Source organism: Saccopteryx leptura, chromosome 1, assembly GCF_036850995.1.
Source record: "Saccopteryx leptura isolate mSacLep1 chromosome 1, mSacLep1_pri_phased_curated, whole genome shotgun sequence".
Taxonomy (NCBI): domain Eukaryota; kingdom Metazoa; phylum Chordata; class Mammalia; order Chiroptera; family Emballonuridae; genus Saccopteryx; species Saccopteryx leptura.
In genome coordinates this window covers 246,774,091-246,791,261 of record NC_089503.1, presented here as the reverse complement: position 1 = coordinate 246,791,261, position 17,171 = coordinate 246,774,091, and the positions used below count along the sequence as shown (strand labels likewise).

The 17,171-nt window shown below is 50.7% G+C and overlaps 1 protein-coding gene across 1 annotated transcript; it reads right to left on the bottom strand.

The window, feature by feature from the left end:
* Positions 1-9,311: 9,311 nt before the first annotated feature.
* On the bottom strand, positions 9,312-14,227 carry NMRK2 (nicotinamide riboside kinase 2). The gene is made up of 7 exons (XM_066360993.1): positions 14,089-14,227; positions 11,838-11,928; positions 11,166-11,214; positions 10,922-11,078; positions 10,415-10,486; positions 10,004-10,110; positions 9,312-9,659 (listed from the first exon to the last, which is right to left on the bottom strand). The coding sequence occupies exons 1-7, from the start codon at positions 14,112-14,114 to the stop codon at positions 9,571-9,573; spliced, it is 591 nt and encodes a 196-aa protein (XP_066217090.1). The 5' UTR covers positions 14,115-14,227; the 3' UTR covers positions 9,312-9,570.
* Positions 14,228-17,171: the final 2,944 nt, after the last annotated feature.

Genomic DNA, 17,171 nt, shown 5'->3' with positions numbered 1-17,171 from the left:
CCGCCTGGGGACAGGTAACTCCAGAATGCATGTGTGTCTTGTGATGTGGCGACAGTGCTAACTCCACTTGGGGAGTAAAACGGCACAGATTGAGGTTGAGGCTCCTTCACTCCCCTGCACCAACCCCTGTCCCCAGATACCCTGGTGTCCCCCTGCCTCCTGGTGTTTTATATTTTGAAGGTCTTTACAGGGGGACTTACAGGCCTGTGCAGAGTAAGCCCTGTTTGCATCTACTGAACCCCAAGATACCTCTGCTTTGAGAGCTGCCCCACCCCAACCCCTCCCTGAGACTTAGTTGTTTGGTGACCTTGTTGAACATCAGAGAAGCTTCAAGGGAATAGGGAGGCAATGAGGTCATTCTTGGGTACCCTCAGACTACCAGAATGTGCTAGGTGGATTTGGGGGGCTCCTAGGCGATGGTGGAGGGCATGTGGTGGTTGAGGTTATCAGCCATCCCTGTCTGTCCTTGTCAGCCCACTCCTCTCCCAGTCGCTGGAAAACAGCCCTCCACCCCCAGGCTGGCCCCAAGAACACCTCCTCAGCTGGGAGGATGGGCAGTGGGGATGACCTTTGGAGGTGACTGCTCTGGCTCTGTTGGGACATATGCAGGGGTGTGGGTGCCAGTAGAGTAACTGCTGATTAAGAGAGTTGTCTGAGTGATAATTGATGTGAGTGGCAAATGCTTGGAGGTGGGGGGCCCTGAAATAGAGTGAGGATGAAAGGGGCAGGGATATGGACCCTGCAGCCTGCCCAACACCTCCCGGGGCCTCTTCCTCCATCAGTGCTATGAATTTCATTCCCCCCCCCCCTTCACAGCTATGAGCATATTTGGGGCAGGGCCCAGGACAGAGCTGGTGGGGTGAGCGTCCTGGGGCTGAGGGTTGTCAGTTGGGGCACTTTGTATGGAAGGTCGCCTGACCGTATATCTGTCTGTGGTGGCTGGGTTGGGGCTTTAGACTGGCTTTGTAGCTGAGGGAGCTGCAAAGGGGCCAACTTTCAGGGCAGGGCTCAGTAGGTTCCTGTCCACCCACCTCAACCTGTGGCAGAGGTACCTCTCCATGTGGTGGGATGGCTGGCACCCCAGGACCCTGCAGAGACCAAGGAAGAGGGGCCATGGCCAGGTCTGGCCTAACCATGTTCCTCAGGGAGGGAGAAGACTTGGCCCAGGCAAGTGACAGCCACAGGATGGTGGCACATGGCTTTGTGTGTCAGGGTCTATCCCTGTCCTGGTCTCTCACTCAGCTCCTTCCTGGGGCCTTCTCTACATAGTCAGTCACACTACTCAAAGCACCTCCAGGGATAGAAGTTTGAGTAAATTCTCTACCCTCAGGACAGAAACTCCCCTCTGCACTTGGACATTGGGGCTGGGTCATTCTCTTTGGGGGGCTGTCCTGGGTACTGTGGGGTGTTAAGCAGCATCCCTAGCCCTACTCTTGTAATGCCAGGAGCACCCCCAGTTGTGACAAACACAGATGTCCCCAGACATTGCTCAGTGTCCCCTGGGAGCAGGATCACCCTCCATTGAGAACCACTGCCCTGAGATTGTTCTTGGCCTTAAAGGTTTCCTGGGCTGAGCACTGGGCATTCCTGGGGCTGGTTTTAGGTGATAAGTGAGCAGACATTCTAACTTTAGTTGTTAGGTGCTTCATTCTAATGTGTATCAGAAAACAGGTTTTCCTAGCAACACCAATGCCTCCATAAAGTTTCCTCTACAGGCCCTGGCTGGTTGGCTCAGTGGTAGAGCGTCGGCCTGGTGTGCAGAAGTCCCGGGTTCGATTCCCGGCCAGGGCACACAGGAGAAGCGCCCATCTGCTTCTCCACCCCTCCCCCTCTCCTTCCTCTCTGTCTCTCTCTTCCCCTCCCGCAGCCAAGGCTCCATTGGAGCAAAGTTGGCCCGGGTGCTGAGGATGGCTCTGTGGCCTCTGCCTCAGGCGCTAGAGTGGCTCTGGTCGCAACAGAGCGACGCCCCGGATGGGCAGAGCATCGCCCCTGGTGGGCATGCCGGGTGGATCCCGGTCAGGCACATGCAGGAGTCTGTCTGACCGCCTCCCCATTTCCAGCTTCAGAAAAATCCAAAAAAAAAAAAAAAAAAGATAAAAAGTTTCCTCTACAAACGAATTTAGTTAAAAATCAATAAAAATAAGCAAGACTTGTAAGGAAAACTAATAAATGCAAGAGTCGTCATCTGGGGATCTTTGGCCCTGACCCTCATTGTGAAGGCAGGAGGGGAAGGAGTGGCTTTAGAAGGGACCTCTGAAGGACCCACAATGGACACCCACCTGGCTCGGAACCCTCTCTCTACCTTTGTATGAGGTCTTGGGCAAGGGATTTTGCCACAGTTCTCTCATCTGCACATCAGAATAAATTGTACTTGTGACACAGAGTGGTGGAGAGAATTCCAGGCCCTCTTGATCACCGAATGGGTGTCCAGCAGGTGCCAGTGCTCCATCCCCACCCCATGCTCACAGGGCCAGCCTACGGGAAGAGCACCACAGAGATGAATGTACTTAGTACACATGTGAGGAAACTGAGTCACTGAGGTGATACATTACATCACTCCAGGAAGTGGCCGAGGCAGCTGGATTATAGAGCCACACACTCATGCTCTGAGCTGTTCCATCCTGGTGTGTCCCATCCTGGGGTCCGGGGAGACCTGACCAAGGTTACACCCCAGGGGATCCTTGGTGGAAATGAGAGGGGGAGCAGTGGGTTTGTCTCAGGTTGTGTCTGGGGAGGGCTGGTGCTTCAGAAAGGTATAGGTTAGTGATGTTATAACTGTGGCCAGAGTCATCCAGCCGTGGCGGCATTGGAGCCAGGTTCTCTGGGCCCCTCAGGTGATTCTAGGAGGAAAGAGAGAACTCTTTTGTAATATGGCTGAGAAGATGGAAGTCCAGATAGGGTGAGGGTGAACAGCTTGGTCATGCTTTCTCGGCTGCAGAAGGCCATGAGGTCAGCATCTGACAAACTTGAGTTTAAATCTCAGCTTTGCTGGCCTGGGCCAGGTAGCTCAATTGGTTAGAACATCATCCTGATATGCCAAGGTTGCGAGTTCAATCCCTGAGTAGGGCACAAACAAAACTCAGCCAATGAATGCTTGAATAAGTGAAAATCGATGTCTCTCTCTCTCTCTCTCTCTCTCTCTCTCTCCCTCTTCCTCTCTCTCTAAAAATAAATTTAAAAAATTTAAATCTGGCCCTGGCTGGTGGCTCGGTGCATAGAGCATCAGCCCAGTGTATGGACATTCAGGTTCAATTCCCAGTCAGAGCACACAGGAGAAGTGAACATGTTTCTCCCCCCTCCCTCTCCCTTTTCTCTCTCTCTTCCTCTTCTGCAGCCAGTGGCTCAATGGGTTCAAGTGTGGCCCCAGGTGCTAAAAATAGCTCGGTACTCAAGCCAGATGGAATTGCAGGGTGGATCTTGGTTAAGGCCTATGTGGAACTCTGCCTCACTATCTCCCATTCTTTCACCTAAAAAAAATAAGTTTAAATCTCAGCTTTGCTGAATGAGTGACCTTGGGCAGGTTGATTTCCCTCTCTAAGTCCTAGAGAGACAGGTCATAGAATAATCTGATCTCTCAGGATGGTTGGCTTTGACCAGGTTGACCAACTGTGCCAGTTTTCCTGGGACGGGTTTCTCAGGACAGGGATCTTTCAGTGCTAAAACTGGAAAGTTCTGGGCAAACTAGGATAAGGTGGTTACTCTGTTCTCATTCTTTTTAATTGTGGTAAAATACAAACAACATAAAACTGACCATCTTAACCATTTTTAAGCATCCCAGCCAGTGGCATTCAGCACATTCACATTGTGCAACCATCTCCACCATCCATCTCCAGAACTGCCTCATCTTCCCAAACTGAACCTCTGTCCTCATTAAACATGAATGTCTCATCTCCTTCCCCCAGCCCTTGGTATCCACTATCTACTTTCTGTCTCTATGGATCTGACTCCTCTAGGGACTTATACAGAATTGGATCTGACTCATCTAGGGACTTATACAGAATTTGGCCTTTTGTTTCTGGCTTATTTCACTGAGCATAATGTCTTCAAGAGTTCATCCATGGTTGCTGGCCAGTTGGTTCAGGGGTGGAGTGTCTACCCGGCATGTGGAAGTCCCAGGTTCGATTCCTGGTCAGGGCACACAGGAGAGGTGACCATCTGCTTCTCCACCACCACCCCCCTTCTCCCACAGCCATGGTTTGAATGGTTTGAGCAAGTTGGCCCTGGGTGCTGAGGATGGCTCCATGGCCTCGCCTGGGGCACTAGAATAGCTTGGTTGCCGAGCAATGGAGCAGTGGCCCCAGATAGGCAGAGCACCCAATGGGGGGCTTGCTGGGTGGATCCTGGTTGAGGAACATGCGGGAGTCTGTCTCTGCCTCCCCATTTCTCATTTAATTAAGAAAAAAAATTTCATCCATGTTGTAGCAGGTGTCAGAATTTCTTTTTATGGCTGAATAATATTTTATTGTCTGGATGAACCACATTTTGTTTATCCATTCATCTGTTGATGGACATTTGGGTGTTTCTACCTTTTGGCTATTGTGAATAATGCTGCTGTGGACATGGGTGTGCAAATATCTGTTTGAGACATGGCTTTAAAATGTAACTCCATCTAAAAGTAGAATTGTTAGATCGCATGATAATTCTGTATTTAATTTTTTTTTTTTTTTAGTTTTTTTTTAGTTTTTTATTTATTCATTTTAGAGAGGAGAGGGAGAGACAGAGAGAGAGAGACAGAGAGAGAGAAGGGGGGGAGGAGCTGGAAGCATCAACTCCCATATGTGCCTTGACCAGGCAAGCCCAGGGTTTCGAACCGGCGACCTCAGCATTTCCAGGTCGACGCTTTATCCACTGCGCCACCACAGGTCAGACCTGTATTTAATTTTTGAGAAATCTCCAAACTCTTTTTCCATAGCGGCTGCCCCATTTTTCATTCCCATCAGCAGTACACGAGGGCTCCGATTTCTCCACATCCTCACTGACATGATTTTTTGAGTTGGTCACCCTATTGCTACTGTTCTCATAACGACCAAGGTGTCTGGGTGGCCAGACAAGGCTCTGGCTGTCCCGGAATCACCTCTCCCATGTCCTTGTCCTGTCCTGCACTATTTTGGGCCCAGTGACAGGCAGCTCTGCTTTGTGCCTGTGCAAGGGGCAAGCCTTGGCAGGCCACCAGGTGCTTCCTCCTGGTCCTGGTCCAGCTCCCACCTGCTCTCCAGGACACAGTGACCTTGGTCACAGCCTGTCCTTGAGGCTGCCTTTCCCCATGACCCTCTCTATTCCAGACCTTGCACACACCACACCTGTCAGCAGACAATTTCTGTAAAGGGACAGAAAGTTATTATTTTCAGCCTTGCAGACCAGAGGATCTCTGTCACAGCTATTCAACTCGGCTGTCGTAGCTTGAAAGCAGCCATATGGGCATGGCTTCATGCCAATAAAACTTTATTTATAGACACTGAAATTTGAATTTCATATCATTTGCATGTGTCATGAAACTTAATTCTTCTTATCCCCATCCCCTCTGTCTGATCACTTAAAAATGTGAAGCCATTCTTATCTCAAGGGCTATACAAAAACATACAGTAGGCTGGACTTGGCCTAAAGGCCATAGTTTGTAAATCCCTACACTACACACCCAATAAACATTTGTTGAATGAACTAATGTTTAGTGTCTCATTAAAACATATGCCCAATTGATTAGCCAATGCCATTTGCGAAAATCGGCATTAATGCACTTTTTATTCAAGTCACAAATGTTGAAAATGCCACTGAATTAAATAAAATTCACATTCAATTTCTTCTTAAGTCCTAAAGAATTTTTAGACAGTTTTATTGAGATAGTATTGACATACCATGCAATTTATCTGCTTAATGTGTACACTTCAATTTTTAAAATATATTCCCTGGGTTGTGTAACCATCAATTTTAGAATATTTTATCCTCCCCCTGAAAGAAGCCCCATCCTCATTAGCAGGCAGTCCCCCACCCTCCCCAGCCCCTGGCGACCACGGGTCCACTTTCTGTCTTTTTGATTTGCAGGACTGGTTCCTTCTTAGGCCTCCTTGGCTTGCAGATGGGTATCTTCTCTCTGTGTCTCCACTGTGCGCATATACCCCGGCGTCCTTCTGTGTGTTCAAATCTATTCTTATAGGGACACAAGTCATATTGGACTAAGGCCCACCCTCATGACCCCATTTTAACTGAATCACTTCTTTAACCAATTCCAGATACAATCAGATCCTGAGGTCCTGGGGGACAGGGTTTCAACTTATAAATATGGGGGACACAATTCAGTCCATGACAGTGTCTTTTGTTTTTCATTCTTGTTTGTTTGTTTGAAGCAAGGAGAGATTTAACAGATTCAGATATCGCTCCAATATATAAGGACTCTGGATTCTGAATCATTAGGGACATGACTGGATGGCCGAGCAAGGACCAGTACTCATGCCCTCCTGACCTCTGGCCTGTGGGCTTTTTCATTCTCTTCTGTGGCTCCTGAAAGACAAGCAGCTGGGGTAAGCAGCTATCCGGGTCTACCTGGTTCGAAGGGTTCCTAGGGATGCAGGACTTTCAGTGCTGAAACTGGAAAGTCCCCTGAAAATCAAGACAAGGCGATTACTCTCCTGGTGGCCTGCACAGGGTCTTTACGTTAGTGGAAAGTGCCCATGAGGCCTTTGCTGAAATCAGTGCCAGGGAAAAGCCCAAGGCCCAGAAGCACGTGGGTCCTTCTAGCTCCACTGTTGTTGGCTCTGCTGCCATCTATTGGTCTGTTCTGTCCACCTGCCTGTTCACTTAGCACTTTCTCCGCCGTGTCTTGCTCTGTGCTGGGTCTTGAGACCACAGGAGTAAAGGAGGGCCATGGTGATTGCTACACCAGGTGTTTTCTGTTTGCAGGAGGGCTGTGTTTAGAAGACACAGCCACATAGTATACGGGCCAGTTGGGAGGTTCTGGGCCAGGGCACAAGAAGTGATCATCAAACTGGGACCCCAGACCCAGGGTGGGGGCAGAGTTTGTAGGACCAACCTGCTACCCAGCCTATTCTGTGGCATACAGAGACCCCACTCCACAGGCCACCCTGAAGGAAGCTTAGAGGGCAGCAAGGCTGTCACAGATGGAGAATGAGGGATCTGAGCCTTGTAGTGAGTGACGGGCAGGGCCCTGGACACCCACACTCCTTACCCTATTGCCTTTTCCCAACAACTGCAAAAATGGGAAGAAAGTCTGTCGGACGTTCACCCCACCTGTGGCCCTATATGTCTCCTGCTAATGCTGGCCTGTGCCTGACACCCCTTCGCAGAATCATGCCAATGCCCAGATCTGATCCTTTTTTCCCAGAACATAAAATGAACCATTTTTTTTATTTTTATTTTTGTATTTTTCTGAAGTTGGAAACGGGGAGGCAGTCAGACAGACTCCCGCATGCGCCTGACCGGGATCCACCCAGCATGCCCACCAGGGGATGATGCTCTGCCCATCTGGGGCATCGCTCTGCTGTGTCCAGAGCCATTCTAGCGCCTGAGGCAGAGGCCACAGAGCCATCCTCAGCGCCCGGGCCAACTTTGCTCCAATGGAGCCTTGGCTGCGGGAGGGGAAGAGAGAGACAGAGAGGAAGGAGAGGGGGAGGGGTGGAGAAGCAGATGGTTGCTTCTCCTGTGTGCCCTGGCCGGGAATCGAACCCGGGACTTTCGCACGCCAGGCCGATGCTATACCACTGAGTTAACCGGCCAGGGCCTAAAATGAACCATTTTTAAGTCAACAGCTTAGTGGCATTTAGTGCATTCATAATGTTGTGCAACCACCACCTCTAACCAATTCTAGAACTTTCTCATCACCCCAAACAGAAACTCCATCCCCATCAGCAGTCATTCCACATCCTCCTCCCCCAGCTCCTGGCAACCACTAACCTACTTTCTGTCTCTGTGGATTTGGCTGTCCTGGACATTTCATATAAGTAGAATCACACACTGTGTGGCTTTATGTGTCTGGATTCTCACTGAGCATCATGTGTTTAAGGTCCATCCATGGTGTAGTGAGTGTCAGTGCTGCACTCCTTTTCATGGCTCAGTAATATCCCTTTGTGTGATAACTCATGTTCTGTTTATCCATTCATCCCCCCATGGACACTTGGGTTGTTTCCACCTTTTGGCTACTGTGAACATTCATGTGCAAGTTTTTGTTTGAACACCTTTTTTTTTTTTTTTACAGAGCCAGAGAGAGAGCCAGAGAGAGGGACAGATAGGGACAGACAGACAGGAACAGAGAGAGATGAGAAACATCAATCATCAGTTTTTCGTTGCGACATCTTAGTTGTTCATTGATTGCTTTCTCATATGTGCCTTGACTGTGGGGCTTCAGCAGACCGAGTAACCCCTTGCTTGAGCCAGTGACCTTGGGTCCAAGCTGGTGAACTTTGCTCAAACCAGATGAGCCCGAGCTTAAGCTGGCAACCTCGGGGTCTCGAACCTGGGTCCTCCGCATCCCAGTCAGATGCTCTATCCACTGTGCCACCACCTGGTCAGGCTGAATACCTATTTTTAATTCCTATGAGTGGAATTACTGCAGTATCTAGTAATTAGTTCTTTTTTTCCCTCTACAATTTTCAAATTGCACTGGCTTTGTCCAAAACTGTCTAACTGCAGTTTTTTTGTGCTGTTCTGGGTTAAGCAGTGTGGGACAAAGGTTCATGGCTGGCCATAGGACATCACTCCCACTTCTAGGGCTCTGGTCTCCACTGGACCTTTCAGGCTCCCTAAAGCAAAGAAAACAGGGTGTATGGAGACCAGAGTTCAAATCCCAACTCCCCCAAGCCACTGACTCTCTCTGAGCCTCAGTCTCCCTTTCCTTGAAATGGGTATAAATAATAAATTGTCCCACTGAGGTTTCAGGGAGGGCTCAGGGGGGCATGGTTCCTAGGACAGAAAGTATGCCCTTTATGAGCTTCTTAGGTCATGAAAGCTTCCCAATAACCCTCTACAATAGGTATTAGCTCCAACCACAGAGAAGGTGCTGGGGGGGTGGTAGGGATGGGCCTCAGCCAAGAGCTGGGTACCCTTGGGCTTTGTTCACTTCCCAGCCCTGTGCTGGGCTATGCTGTGCCATCTGTTGAAAGCTGACAGGAAATTTCCCCTCAGGGGAAACTGAGGCCCCAAGGACACCCAAGCAGTATCTGGGGTCATATAGGTATGGGTCCAACAGGTGGAGACTAACTTCCCAGAGCTCCCAATGCCACCCCCAGAGGCCTCCAATGAACCAAGGAGAGGGGATAGGAGGGTCCTTTTCAGCGCTTCAAACACAATAGGTTGAACCCCAATGGTTAAAAAAAATCAGGATCAGGTTTAATACTTAATTATTTAAGCTGCTATGAGGTTACAGTGGCATCTCAGGGCAGGATCCCAGGGCCCTGAGATGCTGAACTGTGAGTGGGGCCTCCACTCTTGCATGTACAGACATCCACAAAGGGAATGGTTGTGCAGTGTCCTGCTGGGATGTTGCCAGCCCAGCCATACTGTGGCCGGAATTGTATGTGGGTCCCTCCAGTCCGGGGCTGGGCCCCTCCTCCCCCAGCCACACTAGGGGTGGTGGTTCAGGAGTGAGTTCTGAATGTCTTCCAACACCTGATGGAAAAGTTCCTCCCGGGACTTCATGCCATCCAGGTACACTGAAATCAGAAAGGCCATGGTCAAGAGTGAAACTGCTGGGCCACCAGGGCTGCCTCCAGGTGGCAGGCGGCCAGTCCACAGGGACACAGGCAAACTGCTGGGCCACCAGGGCTGCCTCCAGGTGGCATGGCCAGTCCACAGGGACACAGGCCAACTGCTGGATCAGGAGGAAGCCGACCTGCAGAATCAGGTTGCTGGAACAGAATAGCCTTTGGGGCCCAAAGCAAAAGGGACTGGCAGTGAGACTTGAGGAGGGACTTCTAAGTTTCCCAAATGGTCTCCATAGGGGTGGGTGGGCTTGGGGTGCCCCCCGAGCCAGGCCTCATCCTACTCAGGGCCTCACCTACTTCCACGCCATTGGCCTCCATCTCTTGCTTATACTTCTGGTACATGGGCCACACGTGGCCGTCAAAGAGGCCGGGGGGATCGGGGACCTTGTAGCTGCGAGTACTGGGGAGAGAGATTAGCAAGAATTAGTGATGCCCATGTTGCCCAAGGGTGTCCCATGAGCAGAAGAACCTGGGGAATGTGAACCAGGTCAGGGATCACACCACTGAGAAAGGGGACCCAAATGAGTCAGGCACCATTGGCTGGGGTCTGGCATTTTCACCCCCTGAACCTGGTAGATGCCTCCAGGCCCCTGGATAGAGCTTCCGGAATAGAGCACGGGCCAGCTAAGTGCCATCTGGCTGTCAGCCTGTGGTTTCAGGGTGGCCGGTGTCCAGTGGGCAGCACTGGTTTCCTCCAGGCTCACCTCCTCCTGCGCTTGCACTCTTCATAGGGGACAGTCAGGAAGTACCGTTGGCTGTAGAAGTCCACCAGGGGCCTGGCAGGGGTGGAGGACAAGGTCAGCACCATGAGCTTCCTTCACATGGAGCAAAGGTACATAGCCCGCAGCCTTATCTCCAGGGACTTTCCTGGGTGATGAGGGCTTGGGAGGGGGTGGGATCTGGGCTGGTTAGTGTAGGGGTTCAAGGAGGGGACTAGCTTTGGTTAGTCTCCTGCTATGCCCAAGAACATCCTCACAGCAGCCTCCAGCTTGGATGGACCAAGAGAATTGCTATATCTTGCCAGGGTCACACAGAGAGCCAGGGATCCATCCCACCCTCCTGCTTTGCCTTAGAGGACTACATTCTAGAATTAGGACTCAGTTTCCCCAAGAAGCAGGGGTTTGGCGCCAGACCTCTGAGCTAAGCTCAGCTGTTCTCCCAACCCTTGGAAAGACCCAGATTGTCTGGGGTGTGAATCTGCCACCACTCACTTGTAGCTGTAGAGCAGGAAGCCTTCCAAAATGAGGATGTGGGTATCCAAGGTGTTTGGTTGGATGCTGACGCCGTGGGAACGGGCAAACTTCCGGGGGTTGCTCACCCAGGCCTGCACAGTATTCAGCATGGCCTCCATGTCCAGGGACTCCAGTACTAGGGGCAGGGAGAGCAGGTGTTGGCAGAGTCAGGGAAAGAAGAGACAGTATAGGCAGGGGGCGCGGGGCCGCCAGCCATCCTTACCATCCCACTGCTTGAAGCCGTCCTCCCCAACTGCGATTTGATCTTGGGGCTGAAATAGAGGAGCCCAAACCCTGGGCTCAGTGCCTGCCTTCCCACCTCACCACCACCTGGGGTGAGAGAATCCACCACCTGGGGTGGGCCCCTTGGCTCCTGGAGAGCCCACAGTAAGGGGCCCAGGGTCTGACAGGGCTGCCTGTCCTGACCCTCTGCAGTTGATGTTTACAGGCTCCAAGGTGCCGGTGGGGTCCAGGCTGGCACTGGTATACTCCCCGCACCCACCCCATGACTCTTGGGACCAGGAGGGAGGGGACTTTGTAAGCATTGTTTCATTACCCCTCACCTTCCACAAAGCATGGAGGGCGGCTCAGAGCCCATTTTGCAGATGGAAAACTGGACATTCAGAGGGAGAAAGGGCCTGGAGGGCCACAGTGGCACTGGCCTGATGGCACTTCCCCTTTGGGAACTGTGGTGTCCTCATAAGTCCAATGGGGAGCAGGTGTCCAGTGAGAACATGCCAGGTGCATAGGAGGTGCTCACTAAATGAGAATGTCCATCCCTCGAAGGCCCAGAGTGACCCGGGAGGGGTCTGTGCCTGGCCCACACAGGCAATGGGCAGCAGAGGGCAGGGTGACCTGGCCTGGCTCCCCCCGACCCCCAGGTGAGGGCAGCCACCTTGAAAAAGTCATCCTGGTGGATCACACAGCAGTTGGGCAGCACCTTGAGCAGGCTGTTGGTCAGTGTGGTCTTACCCCCGTTGGTCATGCTGTGGAGACATCATGCACATGAGGCCACCTGGCCCGGTCAGAGGGGCCCCCCAGGATCATATTCAAACATAAAAACTCAGAACTGTAGAGCCTTAGAGCTAAGAGGACATTGTTATTTGTCTAGGGTCAGAGAAGTCTGTTTAATCAGAGAGAAGGGGCAGAGAGTATGGAAACAAATATCTAACAGTCTTGGCTGGCACAGGGCCATTCTGAGCACCATGCCTCATTCCAGGATCATTGCCAACCCAGGAGGTGGGGTCAGGACCTCATTTTTGCAGATGAGGAAACTGAGATCCAAGTATGATTCAGCCCTGGTAAGGCTTTTTTATTTTTAAGATTTTTATTTATTAATTTTTAGAGAGAAGAGAGAGAGAAAGTGGTGGGGGGAGCGGGAAGCATCAAGTTGTAGTAGTTGCTTCTTGTATGTGCCTTGACAGGGCAAGCCCAGGATTCTGAACCCACAGCTTCAGCATTCCAGGTCAGCGCCTCATGCACTGCACCCCCACAGGTCGGGCAGGGCTTTTTTTTTTTTTTCCCTTAAAGGTCAAAATGTTAAAACAAATACAAACTGGGGGAGAACAAATATTTGCAATAGAAAAACCATCAGTGCCTGACCAGGCAGTGGCACAGTGGATAGGGCATTGGCTAGGGACACAGAAGACCCAGGTTTGAAACCCCAAGGTCACTGGCTTGAGCACAGGCTCATCTGGCTTGAGCATGGGGTCACTGGCTTGAGCCCAAAGGTTGCTGGCTTGAAGCCCAAGGTCACTGGCTTGAGAAGGGGTTACTGGCTTGGCTGGAGCTCCCTGGTCAAGGCACTTATGAGAAAGCAATCAGTGAACAACTAAGGTCCCGAAGAATTGATGCTTTTTATCCCTTTCCCTTCCTGTCTGTCTCTATCTCTTCCTCACTAAAAAAGAAATAAATAAGGAAGGGAGGGAGGGAGGGAGGGAGGGAAGAAGGAAGGAAGGAAGGAAGGAAGGAAGGAAGGAAGGAAGGAAGGAAGGAAGGCCAGCAGTTCACTGTAAAACTAAAAGAGGCACTCAACTTTATGAACTGGTTGTAATCAAGAAAATTTTAAAAAGAAAAAGAAAAAAAAGCAATTGTCAAAGTAGGGTGAAAATTTATCCTGGTTACTGAGGATGTCTCTGCTTTTAGTACTAAAAGTCCCAAATCCTGGGGACACTTTGGTACCAAGAAAACCAGGACAGGGGGTCACCCTGTGGCAGAGGGAACAAGACTCTGGACTCCTGGAGCTAACAAAGGACATAGCAGGGTAACTGGGAAATGAGTGTCCCTTTGACCTTGTTGTCCCTGTTTTAGGAATCAGAGGTAGAAAGCCAGGTATGGAACAGGGGGAAGCTGCAGCCGATTAAAAGGGCCAACAGGAAAGGGGACCCCTGTATATTAAGGGGGGTTATGGGGAGCAATTTAGAACAGCTCTGACATTAATTTGGGTTGTTATTAAAAGGCATATCTTACACTCAACGTGGCTGCAGAATTTGCAGGGCCTGGCTCAAAAAAAAATGTATGGGCCTTCCTTCAAATATATTAGAAATTTAAATATGGGCTATAGCAGAGCCGTAAACCAAGTCGGGAAAGGGAGCCCCGAGCAACCCCTGGGTGGACATTCCTGTCCTCAAGCCCACCCTGCTTAGGCGAAATCGTTCCCTAGTATCATCTTAAAACGAAGTTATTGGTAATGAGATGGAGACTCCAAATCCCTTAGGAAGAGAGGCCTTTGGCAGTTGCTACACAGTCACACCATAATGCCACGCTGAGGGCCCGCCCCACCTGCCCAAGTATCTGCATCCATGTAGGGTCTCCCCCTCCAAAGACTGCCCGGACTGTTAAGAGGGTCTGTCTGAGCTTTATAAAGTCTTCTCTCCCCACTGATTTTTGGTTTTACACTGAGTATAGTGGGGAAAAGTAATTTTCATGTGGAAATTTAAAATTGGGCCATGCGCCCAGCCCGCTGGGGGCACCAAACCTCCAAGGACATAGATAGACCCCTTTCCCACACTCAGACCTTAGGCAGCAGGCCCTGTGAGCCCAGGCACCGGCAGCTGTCCATTCATTCCGCACCTTCCCCTCACGCTCCTCTGCACCTTTGTTTCCTTGCACCCAGAGGCTGCCTGCCCAGAGCCCAGGCTACTTACCCTCCAATGCCCACAATGTACTTCATCTCCACGTGAAGGGGCGGCAGGGATCACACTGGCTTGAGGACTCCCAGGCGCTCAGTTGGGTCCAACGCTGCCGCTGTGCACTCTGCGGCCCGGTTTCATTGAGAAAACCTGGCTCCTTTATAGGCCTGGGCAGTCTGGAGGCTGCCACGAGGTAGGGGGTGTGCAGCCTATTGGCAGTGTGGCCTGCAGGGTGGGGGCACGCGCCCCCCACCTCTGCACCTGTTTCCACTGGATGGAAATAGCTCCATGTTGCCTTTTGCCTAAATTAGTCATATGCCAGCTGGGCGGGAGGGGGTGCCAGTAGATGTAGATGTCACCCCGGGTGCCTCTTCCCTACTCCAGCTCTCTTTACCCGCCACTTCCCCACTCCTAGCCAGATTGCCCACGGGGCAGATAACACATCACACATCTTCCTTTTCTAAAAATATCTGCCCTGTGTGTCCCGTGGCCTGACCCTGACATTAAGACTGCTCCTGGTGGCACTGAGGAAAGGGAACTCACCATCCTCCACCCCCCACCCGCCCCATCATCATTTACATCAGCAGGGCCAGCCCCGCTCCTCCCTCCCCATCTCCCCCAACCCTCCTCACCCTGTGGGAACTTCCCTTTCCAAGGGCGCTGTGCCAAGATGGGTCCAGAATGTTGAGTGCCAAGATAGCTATGCTCTGGTGACCTGGTGCCTGCCAGAAAATCTCAACGTGACACCAGGAGTCGTTCATCAGGTGCCCATGTGAGGCCTGGAGGAGTCACTGGGTTTGGCCTGGTGCCTCTCAGCAGCCTGGGGATGGGATGGGGTGGGGCATGACCTTGCTGGTCCCTTCTCTGTATCCCTGGGAACCAATGGACATACTTGCCCAAGTCCAAGTCCCCCTCAGTAACATGAGGATTATACTAATTGGGCACATGCTGTTATCATCATTATTATTGTGATTTATAATAATAAATATATATTTGGTCTTAGTCCCAGCTCCCAGCATACAGTTGCTAAAACCCTTGTAATTTCCTAAGTGATAAGAGGGAGTATCTTTTGTTATAATATTTGGACTTTAGTCCTCAGTTCCTGAAATAGCTCCGGGGTGATAAAGACGAAAGAAGAATCTTTTGCTAATTGGAATAAGCCCTTTCAACCACACCTAAGTTTATGCTAGTGGTGTGATTTTTGAAAAGGCCCTAGAACTCCAGGATGGAGGCTGGTAGCCAGGGGAACCAACATGGGGTTAGAGGACAGAGTTTTCAGGGAAAAGGGGCTGGTGATTGAGTCAATCACCAAAGGCCAACAATTGAATCAATTACACCAATGTGATGAAGCCGCCACAAAAATCTCTAAATGAAGAGGTTTGGAGAGCTTCTGGGTGGGCAAGCACGTCCTCATGCTGGGAGGTAGTGCCTGGAGAGGGTGTGGACATGCTGAACCCCCTTCTCAAACCTTGCTCTATGCTTCCATGGGGCTGTTCCTAAATTCAATCTCTTATAAACAAATCAAAAACAACAACAGCTCCTGACCAGGCGGTGGTGCAGTGGATAGAGTGTCAGACTGGGATGCGGAAGACCCAGGTTCGAGACCCTGAGGTTGCCAGCTTGAGCGTGGGCTCATCTGGTTTGAGCAAAAATTCACCAGCTTGGACTCAAGGTCGCTGGCTCCAGCAAGGGGTTACTCAGTCTGCTGAAGGCCCGCGGTCAAGGCACATATGAGAAAGCAATCAATGAACAACTAAGGTGTCGCAATGCGCAACGAAAAAACTAATGATTGATGCTTCTCATCTCTCTATTCCTGTCTGTCTGTCCCTGTCTATCCCTCACTCTGACTCTCTGTCTCTGTAAAAAAATAAAATAAAAATAATTAATTAAAACAAAACAAAACAAAACAACAGCAACAATCCTCCTGTAAAGCCAGGAGGCACAGCCAGGGCCACCATCAGAGCAGCCTTCTGGCCCATGCAGGTTCACATTGGATTCGGACAGTCGGTAAAGAAACAACGGAGCCACAAACTGGTGGGCCATAGTCTTTAATTCTAGCTTGCACCTGGCGGGCAAGTAAAAATACACACTGGGCTCCAAAACCCAGTCACATTAAGTGCTCACAAAGCCACTGACTTATCCGAGTTTCCTAGAATCAAAGGTTTCTAGCTCACCAGCCTTATTCACCTCTGTTCCCCATCTCCTTCCTTATCCCAAATACAAACTCTACACAAACTGGCATCTCACTCAGCACTCCACCATCTTGGCTGCTTCTCCTGGCCTCCTCCACGTGGCCTTTCTCTGCTCTCCTCTGCTCTCTCTTCTAATGATAATCTCAGGAACCAAGAGCCCAAGTCCCGTTCTGCCCCCATTTTATAGTGTAGCTTCACAACCTTTAATCCAATATACAAAATAGGGAAGTCTCTAATACAAAGTCACTTCTCTGAGGCATGATTGGATTGTACCGCCCCACATCAAAAAGGGTGGGAAAGGCTTAATCCCAAAACCAAGCCCCAGGCTACAACAATCCTGCCTGCCCTCAACACACATTAATATCACCTGGGCGACAGCCTCCTTGTGTCATCTTTAACAAAGTGAGCATAATACATTTTATCTGCCCAACAATCCACCCCTATGCTCACTTTATCCACAATTTCCATCACCAGCATTCCTGTGCAAGGAAATTAGAACATTACACAGATTAATTACAACAGCAAAAATCATACAGTTTCAACGATTACAAAGGTACATTTCACCAGTCTCTGAGCACTTATCCCAAAGCGCAAAATGTCCTCGGCCTTCTTTCTAGCCACGGGAAAAGTTTCCCGGGGTAGGGGAAGGGCCTTTAGCAAAGCCACCTCCCACCCCCATCAGGGTATTTCACATTGTCCAAAATCCATAAGTCCATCCAACAAAGGAGCCAATGCCCACTCCGGTCGTAGTCCAGGAAATCAGTCCACGAATATGGGGCATCAGCCACCCCCCTCATCCCTGCTGTCCTGGCAGGTCTTACACTGTCCCAAAGAGGGGCACGTGGCAATGGCAGTCAGCATTTCCATCTCTGCTCCGGAGAGCGTGTCCAGCCCTATGTCCCAAAA

Bases quoted from the DNA above. Each gene is read 5' to 3' on its own strand.
- NMRK2 (XM_066360993.1), bottom strand. From the start codon at position 14,114: ATGAAGTACATTGTGGGCATTGGAGG. The intron at 11,929-14,088 runs GTAAGTAGCCTG...ATGTCTCCACAG, and splicing joins TACATTGTGGGCATTGGAGG to CATGACCAACGGGGGTAAGA. The intron at 9,660-10,003 runs GTGAGGCCCTGA...TTCTGATTTCAG, and splicing joins GGCCAATGGCGTGGAAGTAG to TGTACCTGGATGGCATGAAG.